The sequence below is a fragment of the Amblyomma mixtum genome, chromosome 3 (genome assembly GCF_055824585.1).
Source record: "Amblyomma mixtum isolate Tamu chromosome 3, ASM5582458v1, whole genome shotgun sequence".
NCBI lineage: Eukaryota > Metazoa > Arthropoda > Arachnida > Ixodida > Ixodidae > Amblyomma > Amblyomma mixtum.
Window position 1 is genome coordinate 184,075,386 of NC_143014.1, and position 19,389 is coordinate 184,094,774.

The window sequence follows — 19,389 nt, forward strand, 5'->3', positions numbered from 1 at the left end:
AGCGACGGCGCGAGGTGGGCCCCCGTTTCTCCACTGGCGTGACGTCATCGTGTCACGTGGTGTGACGTCATGTATCACGTGATTTGGAGGCGCATAACCGCGGTGAAGGGCTGAAGTGGTAGCTAAAGTAGTATGCTTCGCATAAAAGCTCGTTATGGATTACCAACACGCCCATTCTGCAGTTGTTCCAAGTCATGCTTCGGTGCTGGCTGTCAGCGACGCTGCAATCAATGGTGCTACGGAACACCCATATGCATAAGGATGTGTCGATATGAATAGTCATTCAGGCTCTCGGTCTTGGACAAGCCGAAGTGTCCAGAGACCCTTAAACTGTTCGCGTTTTCGCTTTCATTGACTTCTGTAAGCGTCAAATGGAACACGAGCAGAACAATAAATTCATGAAAAGCATCACAACTTCTTAGTTGATGGCAATTGAGCAATAGCAAAGTTTATTCTCAGTTTTTTTTCTTCAAAGGTGGTAATGAACCCCGTTTAGTTTCCCATCCAGGAGATAATACTTCTGCGTTTTCACACTCACTATTTCAGTTATCCTGTTCGCGTTGCCTCTGATGTTGACGGTTCATTAGTGGGCAAACGTCAGAGGTCCCCTCTCGTGTTCCGAATCTTGCCACTCTGCATGTGGACGTCATCATGGAGGGTGGTCACCTACCCGTAGTTAGAGGTTTCATGTCTATTTTTATGTCGGGACGCATCGAAGTGTGTAATTGTGAGATAGTAAAGCACTGATTTCGATGCAATATAACTTCCGTTAGAACCACTAATTTGTGCCTTTAGTGGAATCACTATATCAATGTGGCTTACTTTTCTCGGGCTGTAACATTCACTTTCGTCAAAGCTGCCAAAAGACAGCTTTTGCTATGGGCACCCGGCCATAATGTACTCCGTGGTGGTGAAATAAACATTATTATTGTTACTACGTTAATTCTCCGTTTATTATGAAGGTGCCTGCACATCATGCCACATCACAAACAAGCCACATCATGCGTTTGCATGACGCCTGACCAAAGTCGAGGCCAACGACGACGGATAGAAAGCGATGCTTGGACAAATCGGTTAAGAAATAACCCAGTTCAAAGGTTAACCCAACCGAAACGCAAGGCGCCCGTGTATGTGCAATGCCAGTCACCGTGAAAGAGCCCCTGGGGGTCGACATGAATCCGCAGTTCTCGTCTTTGGCGTCCCTTATAGTCATGCCCATGTCGATTTGGGACTTTAAACCCCAAACCACAAATACCAAACACAATACCAGTTCAATACCGATATTTATGAGTTGTCCTAGACAAAGTTCCCGTCAATTTAAAACGCCTGTAGGGTTACGGTGTCAGTTATTTGCCAGCTGTCTTCGTCGTCCTTGACCTTGTCTTTGGTTTAGTTGAAAGGGAGGAGGGGAGGGGGGAAAGGCGGGCTCAACTAACTTCTGGCTTTTCCGCTTCAAGCAGGCATGGGATTAGTGACATCGAAGAGGGAAAGGGATTGGGGGTCGGATAATCAGACCAAGAGACATGTCCGAACCTGGCGGGCGAGACACATCTCACATCATTCTGGGTCGGGGCGATCCCTCGCTGCTCTCACGTGACTCTTGTGGGGCTCTATACGGCCACTTTTAAGCCATTTAAACTATGCGCACTCTCTTCCACTCATCTAGGTGCGCGTGGGCAGCTCAGCTGCGCATGACCGAACTGTTGTTCGTCAGATGTGGCATGTGTTCGCTCCGATGAAGGCTTGATAAGGGCAGCGAAGTGGCGCGAGGGGGGGGGGGGGGCTTAAAGGGGTAACTGCGGGTGCGCTGCTAAGGCGCGGCCACGCATTCGGCGGCCAGCACGAGCCATCAGGACGCACACGGTTGGCGGGCCGGCACTCTACGAGGATTAAGAGCGAAGATGGAAGTGGCATCTGCAAGGATGTAGACATGTAGACATGTAGACGTGTGCTATTCTTGAAATGAGCTTGTTATGCACAGATTCACGCAACTGAGGAGGAAGAGGAAGAGGACAACACCGAGAACATTTGTTAAAACATTTCAACAATTAATATATTTTTCTATTTTCAGTCATTCTACTATTTTACTTAGTTTTTTTTTATCCCACATATACCTCCTTGGCATTCACCACCGTAACTTGGCCAATCCCTCCGCGTGGGTATGTGAAATGTTTACTGAGGAGAAGAAGAAGAAGAACATGAACTCTGATGAGGTGTACAGCTCACTGCTGCGCGGAACCACAGCCCAGATCCATCGGCTGGCGCTGGACCCTGTTCGAGGAGACGTTGGCATGGACCCGGACTCCAGCCCCTCAGGCAAGGGTGCAGAGCAGCAGCTTCCACCACTGGACACTGGAGGCCTGAGGCAACGGCTGGCACGTGAGAACTGGAAGGAACCCTGCAGCTATGAGCAGCAGCAGCGCCTGACGGGCAGCAGCGAGGCTTCGCCTGTCAAGCGCATGGCCAGCTCGGAATACGAAGGGGAGACTGGTCTTCATCGGATCTGGAGAACATCTCAAGACGGTGGTGTTGCCAAAAGTGAGGACACCCTCAACAACATCTTTGCCATCCTTCAAAACACGAACAGCAGGACGGAGCATCGCAAGCAAGCTTTGTCAGAGCTCATGCCTCTCACCAAGGATGGCTCAGCAGAGCTCTGGGATGAGAACTTCAGAAATGTGCTGCGTTGCGTCATAGAAAACCTTGAAGAGCAAGAGGTCCCTGTAAAAGTGGCTGCTCTGCGAGCTTTGGCAGAGTTGCTGAAGAGGCAGCCTCAGCACTTCCACAACTATGCTGAGTTCATCTTGGTCAAGATCTTTGGAACTCTGAAGCAATCTCAGGGAGATGTGTGCCGTGCAGCGGAGATGTGCTCCATGGAGGCTGCTGCCGCACTGCCTCCAGAGGAGACAATGCGCTTGCTGCACTCGCTCATTCGGGAGTCAGATGATCAAGATGCGGTCATTGCTGCCATCAAGGTGATGTCCAGGCTTGCGGAGGTGCATCCGAAAAGGATAATTGTAGAGCTCTTGCCTCAGATGATGCCAGTTTTGCTGAAGGCGTACGATCACAACGAAAGTTCTGTTCGGAAGGCGGCAGTATTCTGCATGGTGACGCTGCATGGCGTGGTTGGCTCTGAATTGATGAGGCCACACTTGGCTTCTCTTACAGGATGGAAGTTGAAGCTTCTGAAGTTCTATATCCAGAGAGCACAGGGCAACAGCAGCGGAAGCCCACCAGGCTCCCCTTCGAATACGGCGTCTTCATCAAGCAATCCCTGATGACATGAATCATCGCCTAACAAACCCACGCTCCCTGCTTTGCTGATTAACTACCATGGCTGTGACCCTGTGCCAGTATCACTTGCTGTGTTGGTGGAAATGAACTTTCGGTCCATGGCCTCAGGCGCCTACTTTTTTTCTGTCTTCTTTAGCAGACTCTGGCATTTTTTTTGTGTCTTTGCTGCAGTGTGCATTTGCTTCATGACATAGTGCTCCACTTCCAGGTCTCATTGGCTGCTTTCTTCAAAAGAGATATTAGTAAAGGTGCTCCTTTGCCGATTAACAAGTTTTGCAATTTTATTGCGTGAATCTGCATAAACACGCTTATTTCAAGAAGCAGGCGTCTTTCTCGGCTTTATACGCTCGCTAGGGCCAAGGAGCGGCACATTTCGCCACTGGTACCCGCCTGCGCGAGACATTGGTTACTAAAAAACCAATTTCACAACCGCCGGGACGTGCTCTTTCGCTTGGAAAACAGGCGACGACCACTCCGGGCAGGGCTGCTGTTATGAGCTGGACCGTACCGGCGCGATAGCGTAGCGGTAGGCGGAGAAGAATGTAAAAGGGAGAGGGGTATAATTAGTATGGCCACACTGGGTTTTAGTTCATAGTCTGGCAACACTGGGAGTTGCTCAGTCTGGCAACACTGCAGTATGTCAACACTGGCATAGCAGACGACCGGTACGACTCACGAAATCCTACTGGCCCGCCGCACGTGGTCGGCGTGCGCTCGGTAGCGTACGCGACCGCGGGGTGGGGTCCGCGCGGTTTTGAACTGTGCGAACCGCGGTTAAATGGGGGATACGTATTTATTTTCCCTATTAAAACCCCACAACGCACACGCACGCACTCACACACACGCACACACGCAAAAGAAAGAGTACGCAGCACTCGGGCTTTTGGCGAGTATCACCTGTTACGTTCGTGTTGGCACGGTACGCGTTCAAGTACGCGATCTAGACTGACCTCCTTTTTCCCAACTTTCTCTGAAGGGTTGCCATTGCGGCTTTAGCGCTAGCACAGCAAGCTCACAACACCGACAGAGACAACCGGCACGATCGATCATGCAAAAATTTTGTCGGAGACGAAAATGCGCTGTGAACGCTCTATCCATGCACACACATACCTCTGAAAACATATGAAAAGATATACCTCTGTGGGATCGCGTTTTACAGATTCACATTATTTGCTGCCACTTCTGGCCACAGACACAACATGCCGTCGCCTAGACGTGTTCATTGCTGATGGCCAAGGAGATAGCTGGAAGAAACGCGGCACATAAAAAGCGAGACGACCGGTGGCACCTCCGGGGAGCGCGGCGCTGCTTACCCGCTAAATAATGGCAAAGTCACCAAGGTACTTACCTGTCGTAATAGATAAGCACGGCGCCAACATGTTCCCCTTTGTCACAGACATTGGGGACAGAGGAACAGTCCGCCTTCTTCAAAGTAGATTCTGTAAAGACGTTCGTCTGTTAGCGCGATTTTCACAGAATCGAAAGTCACGCCATCGCCACAGATTCCGTCTGATAGTCTCTGGTGCCCTTAGAGAATGTAAAAATTAAGTTCTCAGCCTCCAAGACGCGATTAGTCCCCACGAAACAGCGCGAATTTCGGCACAAGCTACGAACACCCATTCCTTCATACGCGACGAGGTATGCGTAGTCCTTTTGGATTAGATTGGATTGGATTGGATGTGGGCAGGGACATCGCAAAACACCACGTTCCGGGCAGCGTTCACAACTACAATGCAGTAGCCGCTGCGCGAACGCCGTACGAACAGCTCAATATGGCATCGAGAAGCGCCTGTGCGAGTTTTTAGGTTTGTCTCATTCGGGGCGGCGCCATCAAGGCAAGATTACGATCAAGCACGGAAACTAAAATCGTGTATACATTCCTCGGACTTCTGCATGAATACTATACCCTTCCACACAACGTGTAAGTGTTCCTGAGATAAAAGGACAGAAGTTCTAGAAAGGACTTAGTAGTAATACCACATTTTTTATGGAAGAAGAATTTTTCGTTGTCATCTTTGACACAATTCTGAGCGTACTGCACAACAGGAGAGCATGCAGAATTCATCATTGCCATCTGTGATACAAATCTGAATGCACTGAACGACAAGAGAATATGCAAAATTCTCAAGAGTGAATGGTGGCGACAGGCGAGATTGTTCAGGGACATACCTCGGACAAGATGCCGAGGAGGGAAGCCCCGCCATAACCAGCGTTTTTTTCATGAGTGGTGTGCGACAACCGATCAGCTCGGGGAATTCCTACGGAGCGTCGTTCGCCCAACTCTTTCCAAAGCTACAAGAGGACCACCGGGAGTATCGGAAGCCTTCTAGCCCTTGGGGATGACGATATAGGTTTCAAGCAGGAAAGGATCTGGCGCCTTAGTGCCTTGTGTCTATAGATGCTTATGCGTTTATAGATTGACTTGCCTGATTCAAATAAAATTCAGTTGTAAGTTCAGCGCAGTACTTGTCTCTTCTTGCATGTCCTGCTGTCTAGCGCTGTTGAAAAAAAATGGCTGAGGCTTAACTTGGTTAAGCCTGGAGAATGCGAAGCATCATCGTGTCGCGTAATTTGGAGGCGCACAACCACAGCGACGGCGCGAGGTGGGCCCCCGTTTCTCCACTGGCGTGACGTCATCGTGTCACGTTGTGTGACGTCATGTATCACGTGATTTCGAGGCGCACAACCCCAGCGACGGCGCGAGGTGGGCCCCCGTTTCTCCACTGCCGTGACGTCATCGTGCCACGTGGTGTGGCATCATCGTGTCACGTGATTTGGAGGCGCACAACCACAGCGACGGCGCGAGGTGGGCCCCCGTTTCTCCTCTGTCGTGACGTCATCGTGTCACGTGGTGTGACGTCATGTATCACGTGATTTGGAGGCGCACAACCACAGCGACGGCGCGAGGTGGGCCCCCGTTTCTCTACTGTCGTGACGTCATCGTGTCACGTGGTGTGACGTCATGTATCACGTGATTTCGAGGCGCATAACCACGGTGAAGGGCTGAAGTGGTACCTAAAGTAGTATGCTTCGCATAAAAGCTCGTTATGGATTACCAACACGCCCATTCTGCAGTTCTTCCAAGTCATGCTTCGGTGCTGGCTGTCAGCGACGCTGCAACCAATGGTGCTACAAAACACGCATATGCATAAGGATGTGTCGATATGAATAGTCATCCAGGCTCTCGGTCTTGGACAAGCCGAAGTGTCCAGAGACCCTTAAACTGTTCGCGTTTTCGCTTTCATTGACTTCTGTAAGCGTCAAATGGAACACGAGCTGAACAATAAAATCATGAAAAGCATCACAAGTTCTTAGTTGATGGCAATTGAGCAATAGCAACAGTTTATTCTGTTTTTTTTTCTTCAAAGGTGGTAATGAACCCCGTTTAGTTCCCCATCCAGGAGATAATACTTCTGCGTTTTCACACTCTCTATTTCAGTTATCCTGTTCGCGTTGCCTCTGATGTTGACGGTTCAGTAGTGGGCAAACGTCAGAGGTCCCCTCTCGTGTTCCGAATCTTGCCACTCTGCATGTGGACGTCATCATGGAGGGTGGTCACCTACCCGTAGTTCAAGGTTTCATGTCTATTTTTATGTCGCGACGCATCGAAGTGTGTAATTGTGAGATAGTAAAGCACTGATTTCGATGCAATATAACTTCCGTTAGAACCACTAATTTGTGCCTTTAGTGGAATCACTCAATCAATGTGGCTTACTTTTTTCGGGCTGTAACATTCACTTTCGTCAAAGCTGCCAAAAGACAGCTTTTGCTATGGGTACCCGGCCAAAATGTACTCCGTGGTGGTGAAATAAACATTATTATTGTAACTACGTTAATTCCCCGTTTATTATGAAGGTGCCTGCACATCATGCCACATCACAAACAAGCCACATCATGCGTTTGCATGACGCCTGACCAAAGACAAGGCCAACAACGACGGATAGAAAGCGATGCTTGGACAAATCGGTTAAGAAATAACCCAGTTCTAAGGTTAACCCAACCGAAACGCAAGGCGCCCGTGTATGTGCAATGCCAGTCACCGTGAAAGAGCCCCTGGGGGTCGACATGAATCCGCAGTTCTCGTCTTTGGCGTCCCTTATAGTCATGCCCATGTCACTTTGGGACTTTAAACCCCAAACCACAAATACCAAACACAATACCAGTTCAATACCGATACTTATGAGTTGTCCTAGACAAAGTTCCCGTCAATTTAAAACGCCTGTAGGGTTACGGTGTCAGTTATTTGCCAGCTGTCTTCGTCGTCCTTGACCTTGTCTTTGGTTGAGTTGAAAGGGAGGAGGGGAGGGGGGAAAGGCGGGCTCAACTAACTTCTGGCTTTTCCGCTTCAAGCAGCCATGGGATTAGTGACATCGAAGAGGGAAAGGGATTGGGGGTCGGGTAATCAGACCCGGAGACATGTCCGAACCTGGCGGGCGAGACACATCTCACATCATTCTGGGTCGGGGCGATCCCTCGCTGCTCTCACGTGACTCTTGTGGGGCTCTATACGGCCACTTTTAAGCCATTTAAACTATGCGCACTCTCTTCCACTCATCTAGGTGCGCGTGAGCAGCTCAGCTGCGCATGACCGAACTGTTGTTCGTCAGATGTGGCATGTGTTCGCTCCGATGAAGGCTTGATAAGGGCAGCGAAGTGGCGCGAGGGGGGGGGGGGGGGTTAAAGGGGTAACTGCGGGTGCGCTGCTAAGGCGCGGCCACGCATTCGGCGGCCAGCACGAGCCATCAGGACGCACACGGTTGGCGGGCCGGCACTCTACGAGGATTGAGAGCGAAGATGGAAGTGGCATCTGCAAGGATGTATAGACATGTAGACATGTAGACGTGTGCTATTCTTGAAATGAGCTTGTTATGCACAGATTTACGCAACTGTGGAGGAAGAGGAAGAGGACAACACCGAGAACATTTGTTAAAACATTTCAACGATTAATATATTTTTCTGTTTTCAGTCATTCTACTATTTTACTTAGTTTTTGTTATCGCACATATACCTCCTTGGCATTCACCACCGTAACTTAGCCAATCCCTCCGCGTGGGTATGTGAAATGTTTACTGAGGAGAAGAAGAAGAAGAACATGAACTCTGATGAGGTGAGGTCTGTTTCACGCGTTTGCGATGCCGAGTTCCTCTGCTTAATTTCTACCTTCACAGATCTGGTCTGGCGGTTCCTCCACTGTGTCCATTTTGTGCCGAGCCTGAGACAGTGGATCACTTCCTGCTGTTCTGCCGCCGATTTTCTTCTTTGAGGAGGCGCCTATTAGAAAATTCGTTTCACCAGCTGGGTCTGCCTGTGTCCTCTGAGGTTGTTCTTTCCTTTGGCGCTACTTCGCTTGGACGAAGCAACAGGAGTGCGCGCTGTGCAGTTCAAAAATTTCTTTTAGAAACACAGCGACTCCCATGCTAATATTTTTTTTTTCTTTTTCTATTTGTTTTCATTTTTCTGATTCTCAAACTTTTAATTTATTATTATTATTATTATTATTTTTCTGTCTCTCTTTCAGTCAATACAAAATTGAATCATTCCATATGTTGCATTCAAATTTGCACATAATGCCGTCCTCCCATCTTCGATCTCCCTGCTAACAGGTCCCCTTTCGTTGCGTCGTCCAATCTGTCAGCCTATACCCTATTAATACTCCTTTACCTCTAAAACTCTTAATCATTCAAAGAGTTCACCGCCTGTGTCTTGGCCACTCCCCCGTAGTGGGTATGTGCCATTCTACTTGAGGCCAACCAACCAACCAACTACAGCTCACTGCTGCGCGGAGCCACAGCCCAGATCCATCGGCTGGCGCTGGACCCTGTTCGAGGAGACGTTGGCATGGACCCGGACTCCAGCCCCTCAGGCAAGGGTGCAGAGCAGCAGCTTCCACCACTGGACACTGGAGGCCTGAGGCAACGGCTGGCACGTGAGAACTGGAAGGAACCCTGCAGCTATGAGCAGCAGCAGCGCCTGACGGGCAGCAGCGAGGCTTCGCCTGTCAAGCGCATGGCCAGCTCGGAATACGAAGGGGAGACTGGTCTTCATCGGATCAGGAGAACATCTCAAGACGGTGGTGTTGCCAAAAGTGAGGACACCCTCAACAACTTCTTTGCCATCCTTCAAAACCCGAACAGCAGGACGGAGCATCGCAAGCAAGCTTTGTCAGAGCTCATGCCTCTCACCAACGATGGCTCACCAGAGCTCTGGGATGAGAACTTCAGAAATGTGCTGCGTTGCGTCATAGAAAACCTTGAAGAGCAAGAGGTCCCTGTAAAAGTGGCTGCTCTGCGAGCTTTGGCAGAGTTGCTGAAGAGGCAGCCTCAGCACTTCCACAACTATGCTGAGTTCATCTTGGTCAAGATCTTTGGAACTCTGAAGCAATCTCAGGGAGAGGTGTGCCGTGCAGCGGAGATGTGCTCCATGGAGGCTGCTGCCGCACTGCCTCCCGAGGAGACAATGCGCTTGCTGCACTCGCTCATTCGGGAGTCAGATGATCAAGATGCGGTCATTGCTGCCATCAAGGTGATGTCCAGGCTTGCGGAGGTGCATCCGAAAAGGATAACTGTAGAGCTCTTGCCTCAGATGATGCCAGTTTTGCTGAAGGCGTACGATCACAACGAAAGTTCTGTTCGGAAGGCGGCAGTATTCTGCATGGTGACGCTGCATGGCGTGGTTGGCTCTGAATTGATGAGGCCACACTTGGCTTCCCTTACAGGATGCAAGTTGAAGCTTCTGAACTTCTATATCCAGAGAGCACAGGGCAACAGCAGCGGAAGCACACCAGGCTCCCCTTCGAACACGGCGTCTTCCTCAAGCAATCCCTGATGACATGAAACATCGCCTAACAAACCCACGCTCCCTGCTTTGCCGATTAACTACCATGGCTGTGACCCTGTGCCAGTATCACTTGCTGTGTCGGTGGAAATGAACTTTCTGTCCATGGCCTCAGGCGCCTACTTTTTTTTCTGTCTTCTTTAGCAGACTCTGGCATTTTTTGTCTTTGCTGCAGTGTGCGTCTTCTTCATGACATAGTGCTCCACTTCCAGGTCTCATTGGCTGCTTTCTTCAAAAGAGATATTGGTAAAGGTGCTCCTTTGCCGATTAACAAGTTTTACAATTTTATTGCGTGAATGTGCATAAACACGCTTATTTCAAGAAGCACGCGTCTTTCTCGTCTTTGTACGCTCGCTCGTCTTTATACATTTCGCCTGTGGTACCTGCATGCGCGAGACATTGGTTACTAAAAAACCAATTTCACAACCGCCGGGATGTGCTCTTTCGCTTGGCGAACAGGCGACGGCCACTCCGGGCAGGGCTGCTGCTATGAGCTGGACGGTTCCGGCGCGATAGCGCAGCGGTGGGCGGATAAAAATGTAAAAGAGAGAGGGATATAACTAGTATGGCCACACTGGGTTTTAGTTCACAGTCTGGCAACACTGAGAGTTTCGCAGTCTGGCAACACTGTATTATGGCAACACTGGTATAGCAGACGACGGGTACGACTCACGAAATCCTACTGGCCCGCCGTGATCGGCGTGCGCTCGGTAGCGTACGCGACCTCGGGGTGGGGTCCGCGCGGTTTTGAACTGTGTCAGCCGCGGTTAAACGGGGGTTACGTATTTATTTCCCCTATTAAAACCCCACAGCGCACACGCACGCACACACACACAGATACACGCAAAAGAAAGAGTACGCAGCACTCGGGCTTTTGGCGAGTATCACCTGTTACGTTCGCGTTGGCACGGTACGCGTTCAAGTACGCGATCTAGACTGACCCCCTTTTTCCCAACTTTCTCTGAAGGGTTGCCATTTCGGCTTCAGCGCTAGCACAGCAAGCTCACAATACCGACAGAGACGACCGACACGATCGATCATGCAAAAATTTTGTCGGAGACGAAAATGCGCTATGAACGCTCTATCCATGCACACGGCCGTATCTCTTCGAAAACATATACCTCTGTGGGATCGCGTTTTACAGATTCACATCAAGCCCAGCTTTCCGGGACAAGGGCGTTTAGTTCGGCAGACTGCCACCACGGGCCGCTTCACCGTGAACTCCTCCTCTCTCTTTTCTTTTCCCCTTTCCTGCCTCGCATAGCCGCTCGCGGGCAGACGGGAGGAAACACCGCGGGGGGGGGGGGGGGGGGGGGGCGGTCGGGTGAACCTTTGTTCGGCATACCTTCAACATTGTGGGAGGAGGGGGAGCAGGAAGGGCTCTGCGGGGAAAGAAAAGTACCAATGCGGCGTGAAGCCTTCTCTGCGCCTGACAAACGCATGCTCAGTAGTCGGATACTGAGCAGGGCGCCTTGTGGGACAAGAAAGATGGGACAGAAAAGGCAAGATGGTTGACGGGCTTGTTGCATCGCTTGAGGGGGCGAGGATGTTTTCCGCGATTTTTTCTTACGAGTTGTAAGGTCTCCAAAAGGTGCTTGCAGGATTTTGAGAAAAGAAAAAACTATACATCCCGGTAGAAACATGACGCAGTGGTACACAGTGTGCCGTGTCTCTCCGGCGCCGTATTTTTCGCCACACACGCGCTATGCTACACATACGCACGCACACCCGCACGAACGCAAGCTGGAGCACCGAAAGCACACGTAGCGTGCGTCTGCATATCTGTGCCGTGTCATGTGGCCGATTGAGTAAATATCGCACTGGCAATATGCGCTGAATTTTGAGAAAACAACTATAATCGCAAAATCAAGAAAAAAGTATGTAAGAGAAATGTTGTTAGCCTTCTTTATGGTGACAGCGACTAAGGGATAAGTGAGCACGCTGTCTGCCTCATCGACCAAGTAAAATTATAGTAACAGAAATCAGAGAGTGAAGGAAAACGAGGAATTCGTTTCCGAACACTCCGGCCATGCGATGAGGTGATATATTTTGTTTTTGTGCAATGCTGTTCACCTGTGGCCATGAATGTATTGTTCAAGCGTGTATCAATACAGGCATGCATTTCGAGGCTACACCTTCGACTTGACGCAAGAAGTCACCCGAAAAAAAAAAAAAAGTACTTCTGGAATAATTTCAAGTTTCATCGTGTTTCTAACCTCTTTTAAGTGCGCAACCATAAAAGTGTGTGGCTTTGTGAACAGCTCGACTATAACCATAAGTCACCAGTGCATGTCTCTAGGAGTCACTTGCAAGAATTAGCGCTCTACCCTGAGCGGCGGGAAGCGACTGGATCATGGCAGAAAAGCAACTCGAAAAGTCTAGAAACGGAGCCAACAGACAGAAACACTAAATGGATGGCCTAGGCTGTACAGTAAAACGGAGTTGTCGACATGAATGGGAACAGAGGAGAAATTAGTAGTCCGAAGAGGCGCACTTTCGCCTGGCTCCGCAAACGCCACGACAAAGCGACAGCGGGGCGGGACATCTGTCGCGGTGAAGAGGCGCCGAGATCACCTTCGCAAACAGCGACCGAGAGCTGAGAAGCGACGTTCATTTCATGCAGTAGCGTTTCCAGCATGTAGTCTAGCCAAGCCATCACCACACGCCCTTGGACACTTGGTCATAGCAGACAGAACACTAAATGATGTTCCTCTTGAAGTTTCCCTCACGCGGAAGGCGTCCGGGGCGACAGCACGTAATGCAAGCGCAACGAAACAAATTCATAAAGGTTTCTGTAGTGACAACGCTCGATATACAGGGTGTCCCAGCTAACTTGGACCAAGATTTATAAAAAACTAAGCGTTCTTCAGAACTGAAATCGCGTGGATGTTATTGAGGTTTATCTAAAGTTAGAGTACCATTTTTTCCCTCCTCCTATTTGAATAATTAGTCGAGATAAATAAATTAACTTTTTAAATATAGCTTGAAACGTTCAGGCGTCAATAGGAAGGTTGTGGAGTTCCGCAAATATCGTCCAACCCAAGCACTTCCATCGAGATAGACCTAGCGTGGCCATTTTTTTTCGGGAAAAACGAAAGACCGCGAATTTTAAAATATACCACGTGACAGCTCGCTCTGTGCGCCCGGATGCGCCGCGATTACAGCGCTCTTATCCGTGCTTCGTTAGAAACATCAGCCGCTTCGGGCCTTTCGTGCTGCCCAAGACAGGGCTTCGCGATGTGCTTGGTTCCAAGATAAGCGCCAGTTGGTACGGGCGGCGGAAAGAAAGCGCGGCTCCTGTTTTTCAGCGTAATTCACACGACGTTATCAGGCTTGTTATATGCGTCTTTGCTTGTTGGGATCTTGCTCCCAAATTCAAACTCATGAGATTGTCATCGTTCTTCCGCAAGCATTCTGCTAACGTGAGTGTGCAGTTATTACCCTCAGAAACGGGAGCCGCGCTTTCTTTCAACTCCCGCCCGAACCCTCTGGCGCTTATCTTGGAACCAAGCACATAGCGAAGCCCTGCCTTTCGGCAGCACGAAAGGGCCGAAGCGGGTGATGTTTCTTACAAAGCACTGATGAGAGCGCTGTAATCGCGGCGCATCCGGGCGCACGGAGCGCTCTGTCACGTGGTATTTTTTAAACTCCGCGGGCTTTCGTTTTTCCTTAATAAAAACGGCCACGCTAAGTCAATCTCGTCGGAAGTGCCTGGGTTGGACGTTATTCGTGGAGCTCCACAACATTCCTATTGACGCCTGAACGTTTCAAGCTATATTTAAAAAGTTAATTTATTTATCGCGACTAATTATTCAAATAGGAGAACCGAAAAAATGGTACTGTAACTTTAGATAAACGTCAACAATATCCACGCGATTTCAGTTCTGAAGAACGCTTAGTTTTTTTATAAACCTTGGTCCAAGTTAGCTGGGACACCCTGTATATACATTGCTACAAAACACGGCACACTACCCATGCATTAATGCAATGTGGTAGTCCAGGTCTAGCACGGATTGGAAAAGTTTCTAATGCAAGAGCATTATACTCCTGCCATACTGGAGCGTTTAGTGCCACTTTCAACAAGTGACATTTGCTTAAAGTGTCATTTGCGCACTGTCACACGATGAGCTTTAGTGGCACTCGCTGCAGAACGCACTTTCCTCGCTGTGAGTTTGGTGGGCTCCCTCAACTTGGTCCGGCAAGGCGAGAGGGTAGCCTGAACAGCAGTTATCCGGCATTCAAAAATTTGCTCTGACAATTAAAAATCTCCATCTTATTTTCATGATTGCGCATTTTAATGAAAGCTTGTTTTAATTCATATGCAAATAAAGACAATGCGCACACTTGAACAGCTACTCTCGCTTTGCTGACGGCGACCCCCTTCCGCGGTAGGCCTGATGAGTCCACTGGGTGTGTGTACGCAATTTCGGTGATTGGGGAGAGCGAATTCTCAAGTTTCAGCGAACCCAAATGTACAGTGAGTGTAGTTTTGCCACAGGTGACCTGAAATCGACTGTCGCTTACATTACAGGGCGCGCATGCACTGAACGGGAAGCGCCGTTGGGACTCGGACTGCCGCTCCTCCCTCTAGACACCTCCCCAGAGGCTGCAGAGGAAGCCGCCATTGCACTTGCTATCACCCGCACGGAAGCCTGGTATATTATAAGTGACTCTAAAACTCCGATTCTAAATTTTCCTAGAGGCCGAGTCCATCTCCCTGCTTTTGACATACTGGACTCGCCCGATGCACCCCCACCCCTCCAAGTGGAGCTGATATGGGTGCCTGCGCACTCTGGGAATCCCGGAAACGAGGCCGCCAACCTTTTATCCCGAGGTTCTTAAAACCAGGCTCAGGTGGCCTCGGATCGGGGATTCACGAAGGAGCGCATGCACTCATTCAGTGAGCTGACGCAGGCATACAGAGCTCACGCAAGCTCTACCCCCCGCCCCACCCCTCCCTAGATAGCAAGCGCGCAACACTCTGGCGCAGACTTCAGACGCACACTCTCCCCTTACCCCAGCCCACTATCATCCCTCCTTCCCCACTCCTGCATGCGCCCTATGCTCAGAACCCTTCGCTTCTGCCCTCCACATCATTTCACTCTGCCCGGCGGACCCTTCCCCGCGGGACCTAGAGAACCTCAAGACCTGGGAGGACTGGGAGAACCTGCTGCGCTCGGAGGACCCGGCCGTGCCGACCATCGCCACCGGCCGGGCTGCCAGCGTTATGAACCTTAGGAACATAAACACTTGAGTGTAGTGGGGTCGTGCCCCGAATTCCTCTTACAATATAGTTTTCCTCTCTCTCTAGGCCCCGCGGGTGAGGGTCCGCCAGGCAGACGGAGAGTATGTGGAGGGAAGAGGCGAAAGGTTTTGGGCACAGGGTGTAGGCAGGAGGGGGGAAGGAGGGATGATAGTGGTCAGGGGTGAGTAAGAGTGTGTTCGATGCAACGCCCGCCGCGTATATCTCCGGCAGATGCGCGTGCTGTGACGCGTTGAACTCTCTCTACGTTCGCCGCATGACCAGTACTCGCCACGAGCCGAAGAAGAGGAAGTGGCAGCATCACGTGCTAAAGAAACGTTACGATGTATTCTTTATTGTCGCATGCGGGTAACGAAACAGCTAATTTCGAACAATAATAGTTCGCTTAATGGAAACTGTTAAAGTAGCTTAATTCTGATTTTTGCATTTGAACAAGGTAAGGGGGCCGCGCGCACGCAGCCCCCACTACCAAAAATTACATGCCCCATCTGCCTCGATTGAAGCAGTGGCAGGCGTCAGCGTGGGCCCAGTGCAATGCCCACGCCTCTTCCTGGAGGCTCCTCCGTCATGCCCAAGGATACCTCAGCACCCGGTAAAAATGCCGACCAGCTGCAATGCCCGGCAAGCCCATTAACTGCGACCACCATATCGTTGCCAGTGAGTTTTGTGTTATAAATAAATATGAAACCCGACAACAAAGAGCTTAAGCACCAATTTCAAGCTCTTTAGCTATTAAAAGTCATTTAACGTTGGAACTTAATTTACTGCACTGCTTGCGGAGCCTCAATCAGAAATTAAGTCGTTTAAACGTACCCGAAAGACTAATATGTCTGCATTCTTCGAGCAGCCATGGCGCCACCATTTTTGTCTTCTTCCTCCTTTCTTTATATTTTTGCTTGGTTAAAAATGGAACGGTAATAAAAGAAGGCAAAGCTGGCCCCTCTACTAATCGTACAGCCATCGCGAAAAGCGTCAGAGGCAGCTGCACCTTTTTCATGATTGGAACTATTTAATTAATTCTCATTGGTGTAGTTGACATGAGCGAAACAGAATCGGACAGATTCTTTGTTGGCATGCAGTAATCAGTAATTACAGGCTTTCCTCCATGCTTCGCTACATTGCTGAAATACGCATTCATTGCGCACGCCAAAAGCTGCCGAGCCGCACGCTGGCTGTGTTAAAAATTCTTTCATATTGATGTTCATATTTCCACGCGGTGGTGACAGTGCCGTGAATAGATGAGCAGGCTGATGCAACACTGAAATTAAATCTTTATTGAGCTGACTTGCGCCCACAAAGAATTGAACAACTCGACGACAGCAACAAGTGTGCTCCTTAGAAAAAACAGCGCTAAGACGAAGGACATCGAAGAACAGAATGTCTGCCGCTCTCGGCCGCGTTCAATTCAAAGCTGAGAAAGCACTTTCGAGACACGGTGCTCAAAGCAACAACCACCACAATCTCGAACAACGTAGAATCAGTTGAGCATGGCTGCGATCATTCGAGAGAAACCTGGCCGCATCCCGAGTTTCAAACAAAGTGATAAAGGCGCGTTCGGTCAGTTTTGAACATATCAACAAACATTCCAGGCATTAGTCCCCTCTTAAAGAAGCATCGACCCGATGTTTAAAAGGAAAACTGAAGATAGCCAAATTAAACATGAAAATGGAAAGACTACTGTACATCAGCGAGCGTAGTAAGAGAACAAAACTAAAACTAAAAATTCAAAAAGTATCGCGTCCATTAGCGCGCGTGATAGGGTTCCAGGCGCGCGAGAGAGACAAAACGTTTATTCACTACTCCTAGACTGTTGAGAGTCTTCTTGGGTGGAGTCTAGGACTCCTGCGGAGGCTGCGGTAGCTCGGGCCCGTTCGACCAGTGAAAGCTGATTTCCGGGCTCCTAGCTAAACACCGCTGACTCCCAGTGCTCCGGCGTGGCATTGTGTATGACTGACACTTCTGGGTTGTGTTGGCATCCCCATGTGGTGTTTGTTTGTGCACCCACAACTGCACCGAGGCCGGAGGAAAGAAAGGGCTCAGGCGTTATAAAAGTGCATCGCTGGCAAGAAATAATACGACTTCGTAGACGCAGCCAGCTACCCAAGCCACAGAGCCACGGTGGCAGCGGCTATCGACTACGTTCACAAGGAGTTAGCCACCGTCACCGTAAGGCATTGTACCTCTACTGATGTACAGGCGACTGCGACTGCTTTCGCAGTAGCCGAAAGCAACACAAGAGGAGAATCCTTCGTAATCATCTCGGACTCGCAGACAGCCTGTCGGAATTTCCTGAGAGGCAGAACAGGCAAGAAAGCTATTTGCGTTCTAAGCCAAGGCGGCTCAAGCCAAGTAAAACATTCCATCATGCGGGCATCAGGACACGCAGGCCTGGCCGGGAACCACGCAGCGGACGCTATCGCTCGAGGACACACTAACGGAGCGACGGCTGATGCTTAGGGATTCGAGCCAGTTACCCAGACGTACGGCGATATACTGGAGCACCTTAGGGGATTAAGGAGGGTCTATCCCCCATTCGATAGCCAACTAACTAAACAGCAATATCTAAGTTGGAGACAGCTCCAAATAAACACATATAAATGCTTATTTATCCTAAATGATACACCCCACTACATACAGATCCGCATGACCATGGTGCAGAAAGACAGGGGCACGACATGCACCACTCCTTGGTGTGAACGGTGCCGCTGCGATGCTGCTGCTCCGTGGGGGCCAGTTCATAGTCTTCTCCAAGTCGATGAACGATCTTGTACGAGCCAAAATAGCGGCTCAAATGTTTTTCACTCAGTCCACGACGTCGAGTGGGCGTCCATACCCAGGAAGCGTGGTCGTGGCCTCACTCCCGTGGATGAGACTAAATGGTGTCATCTGGGTGGCCCCCTGCACTGCTGAGTTGTAGGCGAAGACGACGCAGGGAAGAACGGCATCCCAGGTCATGTGTTCGGCGTCGGCATACATGGTGAGCATGTTGGCGATAGTTTTGTTTAAGTGTTCTGCTATCCGATTAGTTTGCGTGCGGTACGCAGCCGTCTTCCGGTGGCTCGTCTCTCTCTGTACTGCAGGATTGCTTGGGAGCTCGGCAGCAAAGCAGTTCCTCTGTCCGGGATGGCAACTTAGCGCTCTGAAGGAGGTCATTTTCAACGAAGAACTTAGCAGCTTCTGCAGCGCTACCACGGGGCAGCGCTTATGCTTCGGCATAGCCGGTAAATTGGCCGGTTGGTATTATTATCTACTTGTTACCGGATGTCGCTGCACGGAGGGGGCCAAGGAGATCCATGCGGATCTGCTGGAAAGGTCGCTTGGTGGTCTATTTGGCTGGAGAAACCCTGCAGGTCTCGTTGACTCCGTTTGGCGGTGTTGATAACACGCTGACGTCACCTGGGATTTTAGGACCACTGCTGCTGGTAAACGCGTACATGGTCTTATACATGAGTCATATGCATAATACTTTCGCATTATCTACGTTTGGACGCTCCGGACGTAGAGAAGACTCGCCTCCAGGTACCCGAAGAAGCGCTGTAGCCCAGTCTGAGCGTTGGTGCTGTTCCAAGTCGCTGGTGCTTATCGTTCCGAAAAAGGCGCCCTTATCATCCTCTTCCGACGGCTTGTCGACAGGGACTCGCGACAGTCAATCTCCATCCGTGTGCTTGCGTCCGGATTTGTAGGAGGCACTGACGTCAAACTAATGGAGGTGCACGCTTCTCCGAGACGGACGGCCGGAGGGGGACCTTCAGACTGACAAGCCAGCACAGTGCGTGGTGATCGCTGACAACCTTGAACGGCCGCCCGTACAGGTAGGGGAGGAATTTCGATGTAGCCTAGATGATGGCGGGGCACTATTCGGTCGTTGAATGGTTAGCCTCGGCCTTCGACAGGGAAGGGTTAAGCGTACGCGATTGCTTTCTGCAGCCTGTCGCTTTTATGAACGAGGACGGCGCCAACTTCTCTCGGCCTGTCTCGCCAACTTAGATTAGCCAGTA

General features: G+C 50.2%; 1 protein-coding gene and 1 non-coding gene across 2 annotated transcripts; one reads left to right on the forward strand and one right to left on the reverse strand.

Moving 5' to 3' along the window:
* Positions 1 to 9,132: 9,132 nt before the first annotated feature.
* On the forward strand, positions 9,133 to 10,119 carry LOC149352961 (CLIP-associating protein 2-like). Its single transcript, XM_089575741.1, has one exon. It carries the CDS (start codon positions 9,133 to 9,135, stop codon positions 10,117 to 10,119), a length of 987 nt encoding a protein of 328 aa, XP_089431867.1.
* Positions 10,120 to 15,830: 5,711 nt separating this feature from the next.
* LOC149352962 (U1 spliceosomal RNA) lies at positions 15,831 to 15,991 on the reverse strand. Its single transcript, XR_016291980.1, has one exon. It is a non-coding gene; the product is annotated as a U1 spliceosomal RNA (small nuclear RNA).
* Between the last annotated feature and the right edge of the window lie 3,398 nt (positions 15,992 to 19,389).